This window comes from Schistocerca gregaria, chromosome 6 (genome assembly GCF_023897955.1).
Source record: "Schistocerca gregaria isolate iqSchGreg1 chromosome 6, iqSchGreg1.2, whole genome shotgun sequence".
Taxonomy (NCBI): domain Eukaryota; kingdom Metazoa; phylum Arthropoda; class Insecta; order Orthoptera; family Acrididae; genus Schistocerca; species Schistocerca gregaria.
This window is the reverse complement of record NC_064925.1, coordinates 243,552,740-243,574,038: the sequence shown is the minus strand read 5'-3', so window position 1 is coordinate 243,574,038 and position 21,299 is coordinate 243,552,740. Positions and strand designations below refer to the sequence as shown.

The following is a 21,299-nucleotide window of genomic DNA, read 5'->3' as shown; positions in this document are numbered from 1 at the left end:
ATGGCTGCCAGGTTGGAACTATTTGGAATGTACAGCTTTGGGGAAGAAATGGGTTTACCATAAACACTTCTATACACACTAATGTTTGTGAAAATCACAACATTAATGATACATTTGAATGAAATTAACTTTATAGTTCTTGACAACACACAACTGATTAGAATTTCAAAACTGTAACTGCTCTCTGACAATGAGAATTCAGTATGGTGTGAAGTTCCCAATTACTGCAATTATGAACCTCTAAACCATTTACATGCAGACAACATCCAGTTGTATCTAATGGCCAGTCATGCAAATATTTCCGCTGCTGGTATGAATGACACCATTTGTTCAGTCTCACGATGGTCACAAACCCTGAGTCTTCAACTAAACCCTAAGAAGTCATATGTCATCCTCATACTAAACTGAAATAGTTCCTCCAGCATACCTTGATGGTGTCCGTCCAACTACCCACTGAAAAACAGTAACGGATATTGGAATAATCTTGGATGAGGATCTAAATTGAAGAGAAGGAACTGACACAGCATGCCTCTTGCCTACACACAATCCAAACTATTTAGAAAAATATTTGCACCTTACATAAAACAAAATATATTCCAGTCTTTAGTCCAGCCAAATCTTTACTACTGTGGTGTAGTTAGACCTGCCCAACTAGTGAAAACTCCAAGATGACTTGAGCCAGTTAGGAATGAAGATACGTTTACAACACTCGAGTCTTTGATCACATTAATCCTTCCTATGCTCAGGTTGGATGGGACTGGGCAGGGGACATATTTTTTACATGCTCAGGTTTCTTTATCAGTGTTTTTAGTTATATGTGTCCTCAGTATACCTCCTCCAATATCAAATACCTACCTTCATTCCACAATTACAAAACCAGATCAAGTTGGCAATTTGGTTGCACCTATGCATAACACTAAATCCATGCCCTTCTCCATTTCAGCCATATTCTTAAACCAACTACCCAGTAACATGTGTCTCACACATAACCATTCTACATTCAACAAGAGATTGAAGCTTTATCTGTCATCACTGGCGTAGCTTCCCTCTCGGCATATCCCACCGGTTTCCCATCTGTCCAACAGTGAAGCCATATCTCTGTCACATTGTTAACACTATCCATGGCTTTCTCTTCCCAATCTATTTCTGTTTCCTTCCTTCCATCTCATCTGCTAAGCTCACCATATTATTCCTCCAACTTCTTCTACAAATTTGATTCCCTTTGAACTACTGCCACACATATCTGTTGGATTTCATTACTCACATAAGGCAAGAAAGTAATAACAAAATTGCTTAACACAATGTACTTCTGAAATTTCACATACTTATTGCTCTTATTTATAATCACTTGCTGCTTATGCATATTGTAATGATAATTCAATAAGAATATCTGGTTTGATGTAAGAGAGGGTGTGAAGGACCTCACCTTGCTAAATACATAAATAAATAAATAAAAGAAGACTTGGATACATTCCAGGGGAAACCTCCTTCCACATTGTTGCCAGAGAACAAACAGAAACAAGTTCCCAACCAACTATATCCCAGACATGTTCCGTGGATGGCATGCAAACCAGGAGTCAGCATGACTGCTTTGGCATTCATAGGCTAATTTCGGTCTGATGTGTTTGTAGTTTCTTTATAATCAGAACTGACAAATTGCCTTGTGTGCTACCTGCCCAGTCCACTGCAGTGACATCAAACTATTCATCAACAGGGGCCCACACCCACATTGGTGTTCCCGTGCCTTGCAATTATTGTGTACAAAACATCTGTGTCATGTCATAAGATGTTCTTAATCACAAGTTATGGACACAATAATTGATCCAGTGTTCATTCACTGTTGCGTACAACCTTTGCATGCTTTCACAGTTGCAATTAATTTTATGGTTTTTCATTAATCCAGTTTGTTATAACTCTGATGTTTCTAGTCACACAGCAGAGGACATAGGTGAGTCTCCTCTGGAATGTAGCCTCTTCTCATTGGTGTGCTGATTTACATGTCCTTCCTGTTGGTGTTCGTAATGGGCATTCTTCCTGATGTTGTAATTTTCACAAACATTAGTGTGTTTCAAACAATTGGGTTTGTTTACTGGTATCATCTTTTTAAAAAATAAAAAAAAATAAAAACGAAAGCGAGACTAAGACTAACTAAAAAATATAATAATTAAATTTTGCAGTGTGTAACTGGTGTAACATCAGCTGTAAAAAGCTTCAATGATCACATAGTAACACAGAGAGAGTCTAAAATGAAACAGATCAGTTTATGAAAAACAGCTGATTAAAAAAATACAAAGGGTAACTTGTTTGGGACATTCATAAATCTGTAACATATAAAGTGAAAACTGAATCAGATTGGGTGATGAAGCACATGTTAATCCCCTGAACAGAAATATTAGCTTGTAGATGTTGATATTTGTGAAAAATAATTATAGCTGAAAATGGTACACACTGTCTCCCTTGCTTCTGAAATATGAAAGAATAATGAGTGAAAAAAAGGAGTGAAAATGGAAGTAAATTAGCATACAAATCAGAATACTGGATTATTCAAGAAAATGATCTTATTTAGCAACCTTTGAGTTTTTGTAGATCTCTCATTGTGGCATTTTTCTGTGATTCTATGTGAAAGATATGATTATGTTTGCCCATCACTCACTGACCTGGAATACCTTAAATATGGGGCAGCAAAACAGCAACTAACATAATATTTGAGAATATCCTGTAATGTATTTGGGAGTAACTCTCATATTTTGTTCATCCTTGCCATGTTATTAACTGCTGTGTTGTGATCACAATGTGGCTGATTAGATAACCATAATAGTCATGTCATGGCAATATGAGATTACACAGAGGGTATTCACAGTCATTCTTTCTACACAACATCTGTGAATGTAACTGTGGAGGCTTTTGATAGAGGCAAATGATATAATCTGCAGATAATTTTAGTTTCAGACCCCATACATTTCCAGATAGCTAAGTTTAAATTACTACCAAATAGTAATCTAAATACTCCAATGTAAGCAGAAATATCTTATTGAAAGAAAGCATATGAAACTCCACCTAGCACAATATTTCGACAATTTCCAGTAGCACTTGAGCTCTGCCTGTTCTCTGTAAATATTTATATGTGCAGCTTATTAACTGTAACAACACAGAAGAATTCCCTTAAACATCCCAAGTGCGTGCTAGTACTCCAGTTTTCTTGTGTAGTCTAAAATAAAAACTATCATTATGATCATCAATATCATGTTCTATGCAGACTTACAACGACCAAACAAAAAGTAATTGGGTTTTCAGCAATGCGGAAAGTGTGTACAAAAAATACTCTAATAAAAACATAAAAGAGAGATTTGAAGAACAGCAGCAATGATTTCATCTTATGTTGTATCTATTACACTTTACAAATAAAGTGAAGATTTTATGTAATGTATACCACATCCTACAAAGAAACATACAGTGTGCATCACCTAAGACTTGCACCATAAATATTATTCAAATAAAAACTGCTATTTTGTGCAGTTTTTGCATAATGGATTGGTACTCAGGGGCTCTTACTCTTAGCCAATCAACATGATGTAATAATACTTAGAAAACATACATTTTGCCCAAACATACACTTTTTAAATGAAAAAATGGCTATTGACATTGATGGACTAAAAGTACATTTTCTAGCATCTGTGGACGATGGTCTGCTAGAAGGCTGCAATACTTGTGCTTGTTCAGTGTTCTGTCTATGAAAAACACGACTATGAGCTGAAGGTTCACTATTCCAACATGACATGTCTAGGCTCCATGGACATTGATGTTCCACCTGATGAAGCCAACAGAGATTGTCAGCAGACCAATAGTGCATTGGTAAACCCCATCGTCCACTCACAACCTACAACTTGTTGGACTGTCACACACTAACTGACTAGCAAGTCACAATGCTGTCTAGGAACACAGAAGCACATTGTAAGCAATCATAACATCATACCTAGGAGCCATGCTGGCCGAATGGCACGAACAAGTGTCAACCTAGGTCAGCCTAGTAACTATGCAGGTTGAATGGCACAAACTAGTGACAATTTGGAAACTTTGCAAAGTATGATATCTCATAAATGAATTGCCCTAGAATCATGCAACAATCACCACTGACATTCTAATTTACCCTACTTTTAGTTTGTTAATATCAACAGTCTTTGCTCCATTTTCAAAAAAGTGTATGTTTGCACAAAATATACACTTTCTAGTATTATTACAATCTATTTGTTAGCTATCAGCATGAGCCCCTGACTACCAATCTATTCTGCAAAAACCACAAATCAATACCACATTTCATTTCTGCAATATCTGTGGTGCAAGGTTTAGGTGATCTACCCTGTATATTTTCCTTAGAAAAAATTTATTTCATAATCAAAACTGTATTTAATTGCTACACAGCTATGTTTGTTGAAATTCAGAATACAGAAATAAGTTAATTTAAATATACTTTCTGTCTATATTTGTCATTTTATGTGTCTGATGCCATTAAAGTGGAAGGAACCTCTTTCTTCTTTAATAAGTAATGGTAAGAAATGTAATTATAATTAATTTCATTAAAGAATATACAATAAAGAATAACACTTTCAATTTTCTTTGAAAGAGCACTTAAGTTATTTAATACCTACTTATTTTAGATCTGTTAACTGGTGGGGCGAAAAATGCTTATTTTTGAATTCACAGTGTTTAAATATATTCATAAATATTATAATATTATGTTTAACATAGACTTAATTTTAAAATAAAGAAGTAAATGAAACAGAAAAGCTTCTCTTTACCAATCTGCAACTGGCACAAACAAAAGATAACAACTCTTTTCTTTTGAACAATAGGTTTATTACATCTAGAAAAAGAAAATAACAAACTGAAGGGAGAATTCAACGGTTAGAGAGGATAGTCATACGAAGTTATACAACAAAAGAAAGACAACAGGACACAATAGTGTGAAAATCAACAACTGAAAGCTCACAATAGAAGAATTTTGAATATTTGGGGGCTTAGAAACAACCATAAGGCTAGTCAGAGAACATGGGAATGTTTGGTGAACATGAAATATACATGCAACAAATATTGCCAACTAGAAAAAAATTTAAAAAATCAGGAAAGAACACATTACAGACAGTGATAATTTCGGATACTATTATTGTAGGGAGTGTGAACAAGCTCAGACTGGTGGAGTTGGGTAACAAAATCAACCATGTCCTTTGAAAGGAACCACTGTGGAACTTTCTTAAATCAGGATGGTTGGACAGGATTTTGAAACACCGTCATCCTGAATATGATCTGTCACTGGAAAGAAGGATTTGAAGAATACTTGGTCATTGCCATTTTCAGAGAATGCAACTGAGCAGGATATTATGTATTCTCACTTCTGAGGCAGACACTTCATGACCTCACACCCTTGCTGATAAGTTAATGGTTATTATGAAGACATAGAAAGCTGAACAGTGGCTCCATATCAGCTCATGTATGACATAAATCATCCTATGGGTGTACCCTCTTTTCATAAATGATGCCTTAAACAGTGATGTGGGAAGGAAACTGTTTGAGAAAATGTGTAGTATCTGTGTAGGATGCTACAAAGGTTGACTGGGGCAACAAAAAGCTGTGTCGAGTTGGGGAGGATAACAGTTGGTAGAGTGTATATGATTTCAGATAATTATTCTTTCATCTGTTGCTTGCATCAGTTGTTAATTATGCTCTTTCTTTGCCATGGTTTGTTCTGAGTTCCTAATATTATTGTTACAAAATACTCAAACAGTCCCTCTTTATCCAAAACGTTGTCCTCTTTCACCTGATGAAGGAACCATCAATACCAAAAGTGCTTTTATTTCACCTCGTGTTCTACCTGATATAAAGAACTATTTCCTCTAACAGTTTAATTTTCATTATTGTATTCTCTATTATGCAAAATTGAAAAATATGAAAAAAAGTTTGACAAACCACAGTGTTCATCAGAGTCATCTCCTGGCCCACAGTCATGAGCATGATCACAGAACCAGGCAGCTGGAATACAGCGACGAGACACTTTACAGGTGAACTGAGTAATGCTGCAAGTTTTATTTTTACAGCGTTCTGGGTCTTCATCTGTGGCATCTGCACAATCTCTGTCACCGTCACATACCCAGTGGTTCGTGATGCATCGGTTCCCATCACATCTAAACTGATCCTCACGGCATGGCGTATTCTCTGTCAACATGATATTACAACTGGATAATAATTAATGTAATTTTATTAGATACATGCTAAGTTAACTACTTTCACACCAACTGTGCACAAACACCTATGTGTTACATTATCTCTAACTCAACAATATTTAGCACCAATTAAATAAAAAATTTAATCACTTTAAATCACAGTTCTCTATGAAGGAAAATGTTAATTAGATACAAATGAAAATAAATAGGTTGCAGCTATGCTGAGAATTGAATAATCAGAAACTCAGTCACAGGAAGAAGGTAATACTTCCCACACTTATCTAATACCCTAACCCTTTTTGTTTATTTTTTTATATGGTTCTTTATTCATGGCTACAAGCACACCATAACATGATGAATAACATTTTGTAATGAAGCTCCATGATCAGGCCCCAAGAGGGCCACACAATGTTACTGACTGCAGTTCCAACAACTGCCTAAGGCACTCTGGTCAAGTATTCTGGATGGATATGAGGTTAATATACTGCTCTCACAGCTGTTAGTATCAGTTTCTGAAACTTGAACTATTACTTTCTTTCACATGCATCCTAAGTTGTTATGGTGAGACTGAGTGGCTCTCGTTGCAGTTGTCCCACCAATGAAAAATCATTAGAATAGTGAAGACTGAACCAAATTCTTTGATGTAACTATCACATATGTTAAGCACTCAGCTGTGGATGTGGTCTATACCCTGAAGTACTTCCTCAAATCCATGAAATTCGCAAATGTATCAGTGGAGAACTTTGTGGCATACTGGTGAACTACCAGTTTTCCATTTTAATTCTGTATAATATTTTATCATTATGCTCTGCAACACATTTCATTGGACAACCATGAGCTCAGTTTTATAGTAGTAAATGGTTTGCACATTACTTCACTCTTGTCAAATATAATGTAACATTTATGCCCTTTAATCTAAAATTTGGACTCCATGTTTCTTAAGCTGCAGATATCAGATATCATGTCTACTGATGACAATCCCCAACAAGAAACTGTTTGCTTAAAAAGTTTTGCTCCCACATTTACATTGTGTTGATAATTAGCACCAGTTCATTAATTCATTTAAATACTGAATCACAACTGAGAGCCTTTAGAGACATGGACTGAGATAGATACAAATTTACAAGAGAATAGGTATCAGAGTTACCATATCAACAATTACCTAGCATTAATCTATGGAACACTATTTGTTCTTTTAGAAGAATTTTGAGCGAAAATAATATAACATGCAGAATAGCTTCTATTGAGAATATAAGTACTGCTTTCACAGTTATATTGAATATCTGCTGTATATTATAACTCTTCTTGTTTAATGAATACATGAGTGCATTAATAATCCTCTCAGGGCAATAGTTATTAAAGTTCTATATTAATGGAGTTCTATTAGCCATGATAGTTGTCACAAACATAGTTTTTAAATACGCAAAACTGTATAATAAAATAAATTGGGGGGATGTTTTTAATTTTGTTTTGAATTTGCATTGGTTCTCTCTTTCTAGCTAATGCATGCTGTAATCTTGTAGCAGAACATGGAACTTCACAATAAATGCTAAATAAGAACTCAAAATTTTCATAAATGTTAGTTGTGTATCTTATATAATGGTAACGTGAATATTTATCTGGAGTGGGTTTTTATAACTAGCCAACATACTATTGGATGATAGCGGTCTTGGAAACTGATTACAAGAACGGAATAACCGTCAAAGTGATTCTGCAGTTACTGTTCACTTTTGCATGTATTTGACTGATACTGCAGAGTGTCCCACATAGAACTGGTACACCTCACATAGTGGTTTATCATCTCTAGTCAAATTGCTTATCAAGGAGCAACACCGTCTCGAAAGTTGGCTCCATCAAGAAATGTAAAGAAACGTTTAAAGCAATGTATGCTGGTAGGAAACCCCCAATGATCAGCACTAACCAAGATCTGAACAAGAAATAGAGGGCTGTATGATCCATTCAAAGTGTGCAGAGGAATGGGTGACTGACAGCAAGGACCCCTGAAACTAAAGACATAATTCGCATGGACATTACGAGAAGTCGCAGCAAGTCAATAAGAAGGTTATCGCAACAGGTTGTTGTATCTCATGCATAATCTACTAAAACATATGAAATTAAAAGACTATCATGTGGGTATGATGCAAGAGTTGAAATCTAAGGATCAGGGGAAAAAAAGAGTTCATTATTGTAATTGGCAGTTAATATCATCAACCGCCAGCAGTAAATCGGACCCTTTGCTCTACTTCATGTGAGTTGAGGCCTAGTTTCATTAGTTAGGTTATGTATACTCTGAGGATTGCAGATATTGGCCATAGGAGAACCTACATGTTCTGTATGAAGAACCTCTCCACTCAGAAAAGATACATTGTTTGTCATGTGCATTGTTGGCCCCATATTTTTCAATTACGTCTTTAACAGTGTCAGATATCTAGAGATCTTTGACTCTTTCTATTCACAATTAACAGATGCAGAGAAATTGTATGCAGTATTCCAACAATATGGAGCAACTGCTCACACATTCTACCAAAGTATTGCCCACATCACCAACATATTCCTTGAAGACAGACTTGTCAGTAGAGGCCTCTACCCCCCATCCTCCAACTACCCTGGACTTAATGTTGTGTGATTTTTATTTATGGGGTACACTAAAAAGCAAAGTATATCCTGATAACTCTCGCAAAACAGAAAACAGAAGCTCTTAAACAGAACATTACTAGGGAATGTAATATCATCACACCTGCTGAATTACAGCATGCTGCTGATAACATCATCAAAGTCAGCGATGCCAGGGTGCCCATGGCCACCACCTCCAGTATCTCTTGTAAAGAGGTAACTACATGTTTTTTAACACTATTATTATCTGTTCTTTTTCAGTTAGTTCATTGTTACTTGACTCTCGTGCGTTAGGTGTACTGGTTTTATGCGGGACAAGCTTTAGCTGTGATACTTCAGAGGGTAGCTTGCAAGAAAAATTATGAATGAAAATAATCTACATAAATAAGCATTTTTACCTGGAAGTCAACATAATTAGTGAGGTTCATAGGTGTAATATCTTTCAAGTGTTACTATATTGTATTTGCAGCTACTTTTCACTGCAATCAGATACTAATACAAATTTGAGCAACACTTCATTTTGTCAGATTTTATTAGGATCAACAGAGAAATGGTATTGCGTGCCCTATATCACTAAAAAATGTTAAGAATTCACATTTCATACAGCTGGTTCCTTTATAAGCTAGTTTACATTCTGATTTTCAGTAATTGCTTACTACTCTACTACTACTACTACTGCAATTACTGCTACTGCTACTATAAAGAAGACCAACGAAAGCAATTTGCCTATAGAAATAATAATGATGTCAAACCTTGACATACAAATGCCATCTTCGATAGTATCACAATGGATATTATATATAAAATTAATTTCAAACAATAGCTGCAGCTGTATTTCTTTTGGTGAAAGGGGAAATCAAATCAAAGACAACCTTAAATTTAAAGAAGATATACTGCAGCAACAATGCAGAAAAAAGTGCTGCTGTCACTGAGTAAAGCAGTTTTTTTGTTTTGAGAGAATGGTCCCTATATCCTTTAAAAACAATGATTCTTACATTTTTGGAAAAAAGTTGATGCAATTATTCAAACTGATCGAGAATAATTACCAAATGAATTGATGGTGAACTGGACATAATCAGTTAACAACATTAAAAAAATGTGTCAATTGCACCTCTCAGATGTTAACTGATGACCTCATAAATAAAGAATGTTCATCTGCTTCAAAAATATTGGTGACGTTGATTATTTTCTTGTGTCTAGACCACTCATCTTGTGGTTAAGAAAATCATGAAGTGCCATTCCTCATGTATTCATAGAAAAAAAGTTCAAGACAGTTACACCTGATGTGGCAGTACAATGGAAACAAAGACTTCTGAGCATGTAATGGAAGTTCCCCTACCGCTGTCACCCAAGTGTCACTATATCCCTATAGAGGCAGAAGCTCCATGAAAATTGGGCCTCCACACTTGTTACATAATGCAAGGCTGTTCCAGCTGACGTGCATGCCCACAGGCCATGCCTGACAGAGCGCATGCTGTCGGGTCTCAAGGGTGTCCGTTCCCCATGCAGCAGCTTTGGAACAGCCTGATACACAGGCTCTTAATAACAAGATAGCACCACATCACAGGTTTTGAGCAAAAGAACTATTAGAAGTTGTGCGCGCGGGCTCTTCCTCCTGTGGTGCCACATTGGAGTGTGAATGTATAGTGCAAGAGGACTCACTGTCCTCCCCTTGTTTCCACTCACAATAACTAGACGGAACAAATTGTCTGTTATAAGTGTTTATTACACTAAACTTTACAACTTGCACGCCAACTGCTGCTCCTGGCTTAGCTGGAAGACATACACGCCCGTCCGCTACGGGGTCTTGCAGCTACCTGCCCGGCCGTTACAACGACTAATCCTACCTGTGCGCACAAAGGACCTGGGAGGTCCACTTCTGCACATAGGTTGCAAATTCTTCCGACAGGGAGCAGACTATACTGGACAGTCTGACCTGCCCAGTTTGAAGCTGCCACTAGATGGCAGTTGGAGTGAGTAGCAGAGTCCAAACAGAAGTTTTTTCTTTGTAGTACAAACATTAAGGAATAAAGTAATACAAAGTAAACTTTACCAAAAAAATAAAAGCGAAAGCAGGCTTTTGTGGCACATATTGCTGATGAAATATTCTCAGGCTTCCTACCAGGTGGCTGTGTTCAAATTCTCTCACGTTTTGATAAGTGACATTCTCATCATCTTCTGGTGAAGTGAAGATGATGAGAATGATACTCATCAAAACACAGCCACCTGGATGGAAGCACAATATGATTTCATCAGCAAGAAAATAAAAGTTTCATTTTAAAAATGAAAGATTCTTAATAGAAAATGTGGCTAAATAAAATAAAAAACAAAGTATATAGTAAGTTTTATTTCATTCTCACCTGAAAGTACATGAAATGCCATTTTATTCACAGTATTTTTTTTTTAAGAAAAAAGGATAACGTGTGTTAACTGAGTGCTATTGTTGGCTACATGGATTTAATGAATGATGGAACGGTTCATAACACACTGGAGTAGTACAAGTTTACATTCAATCAGCTATGTGTACCCCTATTGCTGCACACTGATCATGCATAGTACCTTAGGACAAATGTCAACTTTTAAGATAAAAACAAGTATACATGAGAACAATGTGTGACTCAAGGATTCTTCATCAAACAAGATGAGGAATGTTGTCTTCAACATGTTTTTGTGCATGACTGTCAACATCTAGTAAACAATCTACTCACTGCATCCAGAACCAAGACCAATAGTCTCATCAGAACCATCTTGACAATCTGCATCTCCATCACAAACATATCGCTGGTCAATGCAGAGGGCCTTGTTTGTGGGTGTAGCACAGCGAAATTGACCAGGTAAACAGGGAGACATTGAAGAGCTGTTGGCAGAGACCTGCCCACTTCCAATTTTAAGATGGTCATCATGTGATGAGCAAGTGTGGCCATCTGGGAGACTCAGACATAATTCAGGACAAAGATCACGATTCCTGGAGCATTCATTGTCCCCTGTAAAACGTAATGCACATTACCACACTAAAGAACATTCACATCTTAGCTAAATGTTGCTCAATATTTACATTTTTTCTTCAGAGGAAAGCTCTCTCCTTGGTGAGTTCAATGGTATAAGTTACAAATTTCTTAAATATAATACATTTCTTTGGAGACTTCTAGTATGGCTTTGAACTACCATCAAGCTTAAGGTAAATTGATATACAATTGTTACTTTTTCCTCTGCAGAAAATCTCAAGTACTATTCAGTGGATGATGCTTATTTTGATTATTACAAGACTTTCGACAGAAGTTGCACTACCAAATCTGACACTTACACAACACTCATCTATTCAATTTCAAAAGGCATTTTTATTTAATCTGAATTTATAAATTTGGTTGAAACAAAACAATATCTTAAGTATGAGTTAAATTAATACACACCAAATATTTACCAAATAACTGTAAACTAAATATGACTGTCAATGCCTAATATTTCATCATCAATTTGTCGGACTGGTATGTGAGCACATCCTCGTAATAATTTCATTGGTAATGGAAGAAAAGGATACAAAGAAAACCCTTGGACAGTTGTACAAATATTAAAAGTATGCAGACCAGTTATTGGTAATTTTTATCTCATTAGTACCTGCTAAAGGTTCCATAGAACATTACCAAAGATATGATTGCAGATATCAGAAAATGAGCCACTGCAGGTTTTCATGACTGGTGTTTATATTTCATTGGTGACATATAGCTTTTGGGATTTAGATCATGGACTGAGGTTTAGTTTTGTGGCTTAAGTTATTGTCTTCAGATATAGGACACATCAGCACAGATTACAGTTACCTGAACTCTATACCCAAGCTTTCAAGCCGACTTGTTGACATATTGCCTGTTGGCTTCTGTCTTGAGTTCTTTGTGTGACATTTGTTTAATGATTTTCCTGATGTTTTGCCAGCACACGTGATTGGCACACGTTCACCCATTATATCTGTAGCAGACCAGAAAAGAGCTCTTGTCCAAGCATTACATTTACTGATGCATCAACATTTGAAGGCTTTTTCCTGGTTATTACCACTGCGGTTCTCCCCTTGCTACCTGCAAAGATCGTTTGCTGCAGCATGAGAAACCAGGATCTGTTTAGCTTGAGGCTCTCTTCTTCCTTGTTGAATTTATAGTCATGTTTGTGGATTTCTATGACTTTCCTGAACAAACCAGTATGGTGGCTCTTCTCCACAACGAGAACCTCGTGAGTCGGTGAATTTTATTATGTGGTTAGTCTCACAAAGCATGTTCTCTGCCAAGTCTGATTTCTCCTCCTGTCCAAACTTGCAATATACCATTTGTATTTGGTGATCTTGGTATTGATGAATCATCCATTCAGCCCAACATACAGTTTACCACATTTACATATTATGTGATATATTTCCGTCAATGGAAATGGGCCCTTTTGACATTTGCTGATCTGAGACACACTTTGATCTTCTTGGTTGGTTTGTAAACAGTCTTTATGCTGTGTTTGTGCAATTCATGGCCAACTCTGTCTGTCACCTTGGGATGTATATAGCAGAAAGCCTGTATCTAATGTTTCTCCTTCTGACATGCCACTTTGCTAAATGTTACGTATTGTGACACTTCTTATGCAGCAGTTGGAGTACCCACTGCTCCTCAGAGTGCATTCCAGGTGTTGCACCTCACATTCGAAGTACTGTGGTTCACATGTTTGTGTTGCATGTGTTGTGAGCATATTAATCATTCTCCTTTTCAGACTCGGTTGTCAGTTTTCGACAAATGTGTCCCAGGTTCTCATCAATCCTTGCAACTACCAAAGGGCATCTGTTGGTTATTTTTTATCTCCATAGTATATTTTAGTTGGCATGAAACTGTTCAGACATAATAGGAAGTCACTGAACTGTTCCTCACCATGGCTCCAATATATGTGTTCCAGACCTTAGGTTTCCACCACCTATCTTTCAAAATGTTCCACAGAGAAATTAGTAACCACTGGATTAAGTGAGCTACCCATGTGCAGCTGAAGCTGAGGTGCCAAGTGTTTTGCCAGATTATACATTACTGAGGTAGGGGCACTTACAATTTGTCTTAATGGTATAAGATCTTCACAGATTTTTCATAACCCTTACAGCTAAAGTAGTATGGCTTATGTGTTGTGCAGGTTTATCTGTATATTCACCAACAAAGAAGATACCTTGATTAAATGATTTGTATTCCAAGTGATCCAATGCACTAAGTCTGAGCTTAGCTTTTGGTACATTATCAGATCTAACAGAGCAAGTATCACAGTCTTCATCCTTCATATTTTATTACAATGGTCACATTTTCCTTGTTGACAGAGAGTATCAATATATGCTTTTGTCTAAGTTAAGGCTCTTGGTAGCTTCTAACTCTTCTTTTTTCAAGTTGCAAGATGGTAGCATAGCTCTATGTAGTATCCCGCCACTTTCAGTGCATATTTCCTCAGCTTTTTCACAATGCAGGGTCAAGATGACCCCTTTGGTGTTAGCAATGACATCCTCTCGAATTAAAAGTTCTAGGGATGACAGTGACATTCCCTCCTTTTTGGGCAAAGATTCCTTTGAGGTCACTGGTCACTTGCATTGTGTCTGACATGTCAGGAATCAACTTGTCAATCTGTTTACTGCATCTTTCATATTTTTTTCTGCCTCTCGATGCAGCAGTCAAGTTTATCCTGCATGCTCCTGCGAGTGATGCTGTTGATCTTATCCCAATCATCTTGATGCATGTTGCCATGGAATTGATAGAAAATGCCCAAAAGTTGTCCATCAGTTCTTGCCAAGTCTCACTGTGTTGCCTAACTTGCAAAGACCACAGCAATACAATGTAATTTGATTATCTTAAAGTCCACCAAGTCTAATCAAATTGTATCTTGGAGTATTTTCAGTGAACAAATCAATTGTTTATTTCAGATCAAAGGCCACAACATATCTAATTTGAGTCATCGTGTTTTCTTGTTGAATTTGCTCTCACATGAGTGAGTAAACTGGAGGGTTTAAATTAGATAACCTCTTGGCTTGGTTTTAAATAAAGCAAGTAATGCTAAAGCACCTACTGATTTAGTTACAGAACAATATTTGGCTTAACCTGACTGTCTAACACATCATTCAGATGAGGCCGTGGTGTAGTGGCAATTATATAATTACTAATAAAAATGTGTGTGTTCTTGCTAGTCTTACCTGTAATGTATTTGAATTTGTTAGCTGCAATTAACATCATAAAATTCAAGTATCTATTAGAATATCATCTGAAGACATCCTCTGCAATAGGAAATCAAACTAAATGGTGATGATACACATTTTTATTACATACCTGTACACTTTTTGTATAACTGTGTAAAATTCTCTCCCTTCTCTTCCTATTAAAATTTCATTAACAGTAAAAATTCTTTGAATGAGGTAGTAAATTTAAATGGTGAGTACAGTGTTTGTTTCATACTATCTTAAGAGTGATGCTTCGGTATCAATTAGCAATATCTACGGACAACAATGAAGTAAACTTCTAATTCACATGTATTGGATAGCAAATTATAAGAGAGAATAAGACTGCACAGCTACCTGGAAACTTTGAAAAGAAAAAAACTGGGGAGCCTACGTAAACAAAGGAACTTACAGAAAATGGATTAATGAGAGTAGTACCTGTACGATTATACACAGACTTAACTACAGTGCACATCACATTGAAAGGTGCCTCTGTGCAGAGAAGGAGAGCAACAGGGAAAGAGGGAGAGGAGACAAAGTTTGTTTAGGCACAGCAGCAGAGAGGGGCCACAGATGTTGCCAACCTTTACAAAGTACTGATGCAGGCAACAACGAAAATAATTGCATTGCCACTGTAGTGTATGAAGGAGATCATTTATTTATTACTGTTTAGTGCTGTTCACGGTAAGGCATTAAGATGAAGACCAGCCTAATTGGCTGCCAGTAATTAGTAGAGGGGGATGTGAAGAACAGTTCAAAAATGAGACATACACTATATCACTATTTTGTTTAGTTTTGAGGACTGTATGAAAATGGCTTTAATGAAACAAGAAACTAAACAGGTAGCTGAAACTACTTGGAGACTATGCTGCCTGTCTTGTTAGTTTCATTTACTGACAGGATTGAGTATTGTAACTTTAATTATTAAAGCTGCTCTGAAATAGTCTGATACATTATCAGCTTTCATTTTCCCTTTTTCATTACATTCAATTAAGCTCTGGTATGAAACCATTATGACAGATCTCTGTCACACCATCCAAAGAGTAATTGCATTAAAATGAATAAATGAAAAAAAAAAAAATAAATAAATTAAAATGGTGGGAACACTCACCACCTTGTGCATTCTTAGAGTACACCTTAACTTCAAATAATGTTGTTCCTTCATCAATTAACAGTTCTGAAGTTCCATTCCCTATGCGCAGTCGGTGTATAGTGCCCCTCTGAAATTCAGACCAATAAAGTGCGCCATCATGATACACTAACCCATATGGGCGGTCTAAATCAGGATCAGTTTTCTTGTTGAGCACAACCTATTGATAAGAAAAGAAGAGGAAAAAAATCAGATGCTGATAAAAGAAGAAAATGAGATGCAATAGAAGCACAGCAGTTACTTACTTCTGTGGTGGTAGTATCTAATGTTATACTTTCTATAGAGTTCAGGTAAGCATCACACCAGTAGAGCACACGGTTCTGAAAATCAATTGTCAGTCCACTGGCCCATTTGATTCCACTACCTACAAAAATTTCTCTGTTTGATCCATCCATCCACGCACGTTCAATCTGTCCTTCCTTGCTCCAAAAACTGTCCCATTCACTCCAGTACATGTATCTGCAATAAAACAAGACATATTTGAAACAGATAAATTAAGACAAATTTGAGAGAGATGCAAGGCAGAGATAAGCGGGGAAGGGTGGGGCTGATAAAGATTTAAAAACATAATTACCCATTAACAGGATCCAGTGCAATTGACCTTGCAAAGAAAACATTTTCGACAATTAGTTTCCTCTGTTTGGGATTTTCAAGCTGTGCAACACTAATGGAACTAAGTCCAGCATCAGTCCAATAAAGATTTCGTCCTAGCCAATCAACAGCTATACCCAAACAATTGCCAATAGCTTGGTCTATGAAGACAGACCTTCCAGTACCATCAATTTTCTGGCGTTCAATAACATTCCTGTACACAAAAAAGGACAAAAATCATTTCTTTTTTGAGTTTTGAAAAGCAAATACTGAATAAATTTAGTGTGATAAGTTACATTTGCTAAGCTGCTTTACCTGTGACTGTCAGAAAAATAAATGTAGCCTGTGGCCGCATCATAATCTAGGGCGACTACCCGAAGGACATTTGTAACTGGTACCATAACTTGGTGATCAGGATTTTTTGTCATTGGCATTCCTTTGATAACTGATGGAGATTCTTTGCTATAAATCAGGAACTCTGGTAATCTTGCCTCTGATGAAATTAGAAAGCAGGTTTAAAACTAATTAAAAGCAGTTCATTGATGCAAAAGGAAATAACCATTGACACTACGTAATGTTAAGCATACCAACACATTTGGTCCCATCCTGGAGTTTAAAACCAGGCTGACAAAGGCACTGAGCAATTCCTTCACTTTTACTTTCATTTTTCCATGCAGTAATGCATATTTGGTCACAATTTCCATTATTGTTTTGACATGGATGCTGCACTGAAATACAAAACACATAAAACAATAAAATGCAAAGAAGATTTTGCAGAGACTTTGCACACAGTACTGAGCAATGGTATATTAAAGTTCTAGACTTTATCTTTGTCTATATTTATCTCGTAATTTATTTCACCATTCAAAGCAAGTCTCAGTTTCCATACCAGATGGTAGCACTTGCCCAAATAAGTTATGAGGTTGACCACTATTTACACCATAAACTACTTTACTGACTTGAGTAACAGACAGAGAACAGAAATATAAGTTTAGATTAAGGCATCTGAGGAACAATTCTCCTCTTGCATTTGCTTCATCCAAATGTGGATATTAAAATGTACTGGAAACTGTAAAAAGGAATAAGACTTCCCAAATTCTTTGGAGAACAGAGATAAATTTTTTTTGCAGATGTCACAACCATCAGAAATGGAAGCAGAAGGGAGGGGAAAAAAAGCTCTGCTTCTAAAATTCTCCTTTATTACTAGTTACAAGCACAACCAGGTAATTTCCGCCTGCATGGTCATTCTTAAGTATCTTCATCAGAATGAATGTGCAAGCAAAACTTAGGCAATATTAAACAGCACATAGCCCATCCACATGTGAAGGCACCACAGGCAAAATCAACCCAGTCTAAATCTTTATGCCACCATACAGGTTAAAGCACATTTCTACATCTACATCTACATAATAATCTGCAAGCTACCATACATTGTGTGATGGAGGGTATCCAGAAACCACTACCAGTCATTTCTTTTCCTGGTCTGCTTGCAAATAGAGGGAGGGAAAAACAAATGTCTATTTGCCTCCATATAAGCCCTAATTTCTCTTATTTTATCTTTGTAGACTTTCCAAAAAATTTAAGCTGGTTGTAGAAGAATCGTCCTGCAGTCAGCTTCAAATGCTGGTTCTCTAAATTTTCTCAATAGAGATCATCAAAAAGATCATCACCTTGCCTCCAGGGATTCCCATTTGAGTTCCTGAAGCATCTCTGTAATACTTGCATATTGTTTGAACCTGTTGGTAACAAATCTAGCATCCCGCCTCTGAGCAGCTTTGATGTCTTCCCTTAATCTGACCTGGTGGGGATCCCAAAAACTCTAGCAATACTCAAGAATGAGTCTCACTAGTATCCTACGTGTGGTCACCTTTACAGATAAATGACACTTTACAAAAGTTCTTCCAATAAACTGAATGAAGTCAATCATTTGCCTTACGTACTACAATCCTTACATGCTCATCCCATTTCATATCACTCCACAACTTAACACCTAGATATTTAATCAAAGTGACTTTGTCAAGGAGTAGTACACTGCTAACGCTGTATTCGAACATTAAGGGGTTTATGTTTCCCATTCATTTGCATTTAACATAGTGTGCCATAATCAAATCAGTATACAGTAACTTATGGGAGAGAAACACCTTCAAAGCATAAAACTTAACTGCTGTTCTGCTGTATCATCAACCACACTTTATGAAGCCTATGTAGAATCTCCATGCTATTTGTAAAGATTTGCACTTTATATGTCAGGGTTACCGCAAGTGAAATTCCCTGATATTTCCCTTCCTATAAACATGAAAAAAATACATTTCTTCAGGGACTTCAGCTAGTATGAAATATTCTGTATGACCTATTTAAGCTCTGTGACATCATCATCATCATTAAAAAAAACTCAGTCATTGTAAATGTTTTCAAATATCACACCCCAATTTTTCTTAACAGCAAATTCGTAATTTGTTGTTTGTTGGTCATTAACATTTTGCAAAACTCTCTGTTCACTCTTGTGTTTTATTTATGTTGTTGCTTTTAGTTCCTTCAGCCAAACAATTAGTACTTTTGCATGTAGTCTCAATGTACACACATGCGGCAAGGTATGAGCAGTTGACAGTTATGTTTTGAAGTGGAAAAAATTCTCTTGCAAAAGCTGCTGCAAAAACAGGTTTACACATGGCACACTACATGAACACAATAGGTCCTATGTGATAACATATGCTTTTAGACTGGGTTGGCAGTAACTAAGATGGTAACACATGTAAATGGGTTACAGTTTATCAAATATAATTAACATTTTGCTTGTATATTGATTCTGATAAAGATTATTGCAAATGGTCCTGTTGACCGAAACTGACCAGCTGTGTTCATGTTGAGGACAAAGTAAAATATTAGCAGCTGCTCAGACATGAATTAAATAATATACAATTTAACAAATTATAATAACTACAAATTTCAAACAGGAAAAATAATAACATCATTAGAAGAAATGTGCAAGGTGGGATTGGGGCTCATTGGCTTTGCAGTTTATCTTGAACATTTAAAAATAATGAAACAAATTAAAGATCAAGAAAGGAATGAAATGCAAAGGGGGCTGATAACAATGAATAAGTAAAAGGTTCATAAAAATGTCATTAGAAGGAATAGATGAAGTACTTGGAAAATTAAGTTAATTAAAGAAATAAGAGACAAAACTGATTAACAGAGCCCAGAATGATAATGGAGGTTTGCTACATATTGTATTCAATAGGTGTGCTGACATTCGAGAGCAGTTATTATAACACGGTGAAGAGCAGCGGAAGGGCAAAATTGTACAACTGAAAAGACTGTAATTCATCATACAAAATATTGCATTGTGCATTGTGATATGTTTATAATAACAATGTGCCTTTTATTCAGTGAGAGCTGCATCAAATGACCAGATTTCATTATGTACAGTCATTAAGTTACTTTTTAGCATCTGACACTGATGTAAAGGATATTGTATGTCATTTTCACAACAATGTTACCAATAAAGATGTATGAGCAAACTTTCTACTTTTATTTTGTTGAAATGAGTTAGTTTAACACATATATAAAAATGGAGAGAGGGTGGTTGCAATACCATGCAAAAGGAAGACAGAATTTAATAAAAGAATGAATCCTTTTTAAAAAGGATCTATAACATTATTAACCAGCAGAGCTATAAAAATAGTGTCACAAATAAGAGAATTTCCTGACTTACACTGTGGCACATAGCAGCAGAACAAAAGCTTTGGCCACTAAATCAATGGGTTCTTTTTAACTGTGGCACTAAATATAAGGACTACAAAATAAAATTCAGTGGAACACTGGATTTACTTGGGCAAATACTGCAAGCCCCACTGACAGATACCTACTTCAAAGACACTGACAGCAAAGTGATTACCCTTATTGCTGAAAATTTGCAAAGGTAAATACAGCAACATATTAAAATACTGTACGTACTTTCAAAACTAATCAGTCAGTGACCTAAGGTACCACTCCTAAAAGACAAATATGCAGTAGCTGTGTAATTACAATAATGGAGATAATTAACTATGAACTTTCTTTCTGCTGATCCTTCTCATTTTCTCAATAACTTCTTACAAAGTAATTTATGACAGAACAAAGACCCATTTGTACTGTAAGGATCTTTTGGTTTGACTTCTTTAAATGCTTCATTCCAGAAAAAGTACATTTTGATCTCACAATGAAGTTTGGCTGTATTGAACAAAACAAAAAAAAATTATCCTGTATCTTGTATAAAATGGAAAAGTCAATTCATAAAATTGAGAATTCATAGTTAATTTTAAAAAAATTTACTCAACTGAGATTTCCATTTTGTACACGTATATAATTTTAACAAGTCTTTAAACTGAATTTTCTATTTTATAAAATTACCCTGCTAAAATTTTCTGTGATCTTCTCAAACGCTTTCAGTGTACAGATCACAAAATTTTAGTTGAAAGAATTTAATATATGATGTCAATGGCACACCATGTGTAAGGGCAGAATTTTATATACCTAGTAGGAAATA

General features: G+C 36.1%; 1 protein-coding gene across 2 annotated transcripts in view; it reads right to left on the bottom strand.

The window, feature by feature from the left end:
* The window catches only part of LOC126278124 (low-density lipoprotein receptor-related protein 1), a 688,899-nt gene that overhangs the window by 264,313 nt on the left and 403,287 nt on the right, over positions 1-21,299 (bottom strand). For both annotated transcript variants that reach the window (XM_049978010.1, XM_049978009.1), the window contains 7 exons: positions 17,359-17,499; positions 17,087-17,264; positions 16,755-16,985; positions 16,426-16,639; positions 16,142-16,340; positions 11,537-11,812; positions 5,962-6,207 (listed from right to left, as the gene is read on the bottom strand). In XM_049978010.1, coding sequence (XP_049833967.1) covers positions 5,962-6,207; positions 11,537-11,812; positions 16,142-16,340; positions 16,426-16,639; positions 16,755-16,985; positions 17,087-17,264; positions 17,359-17,499 — 1,485 coding nt within the window. The remainder of the gene's footprint in view (positions 1-5,961; positions 6,208-11,536; positions 11,813-16,141; positions 16,341-16,425; positions 16,640-16,754; positions 16,986-17,086; positions 17,265-17,358; positions 17,500-21,299) is intronic.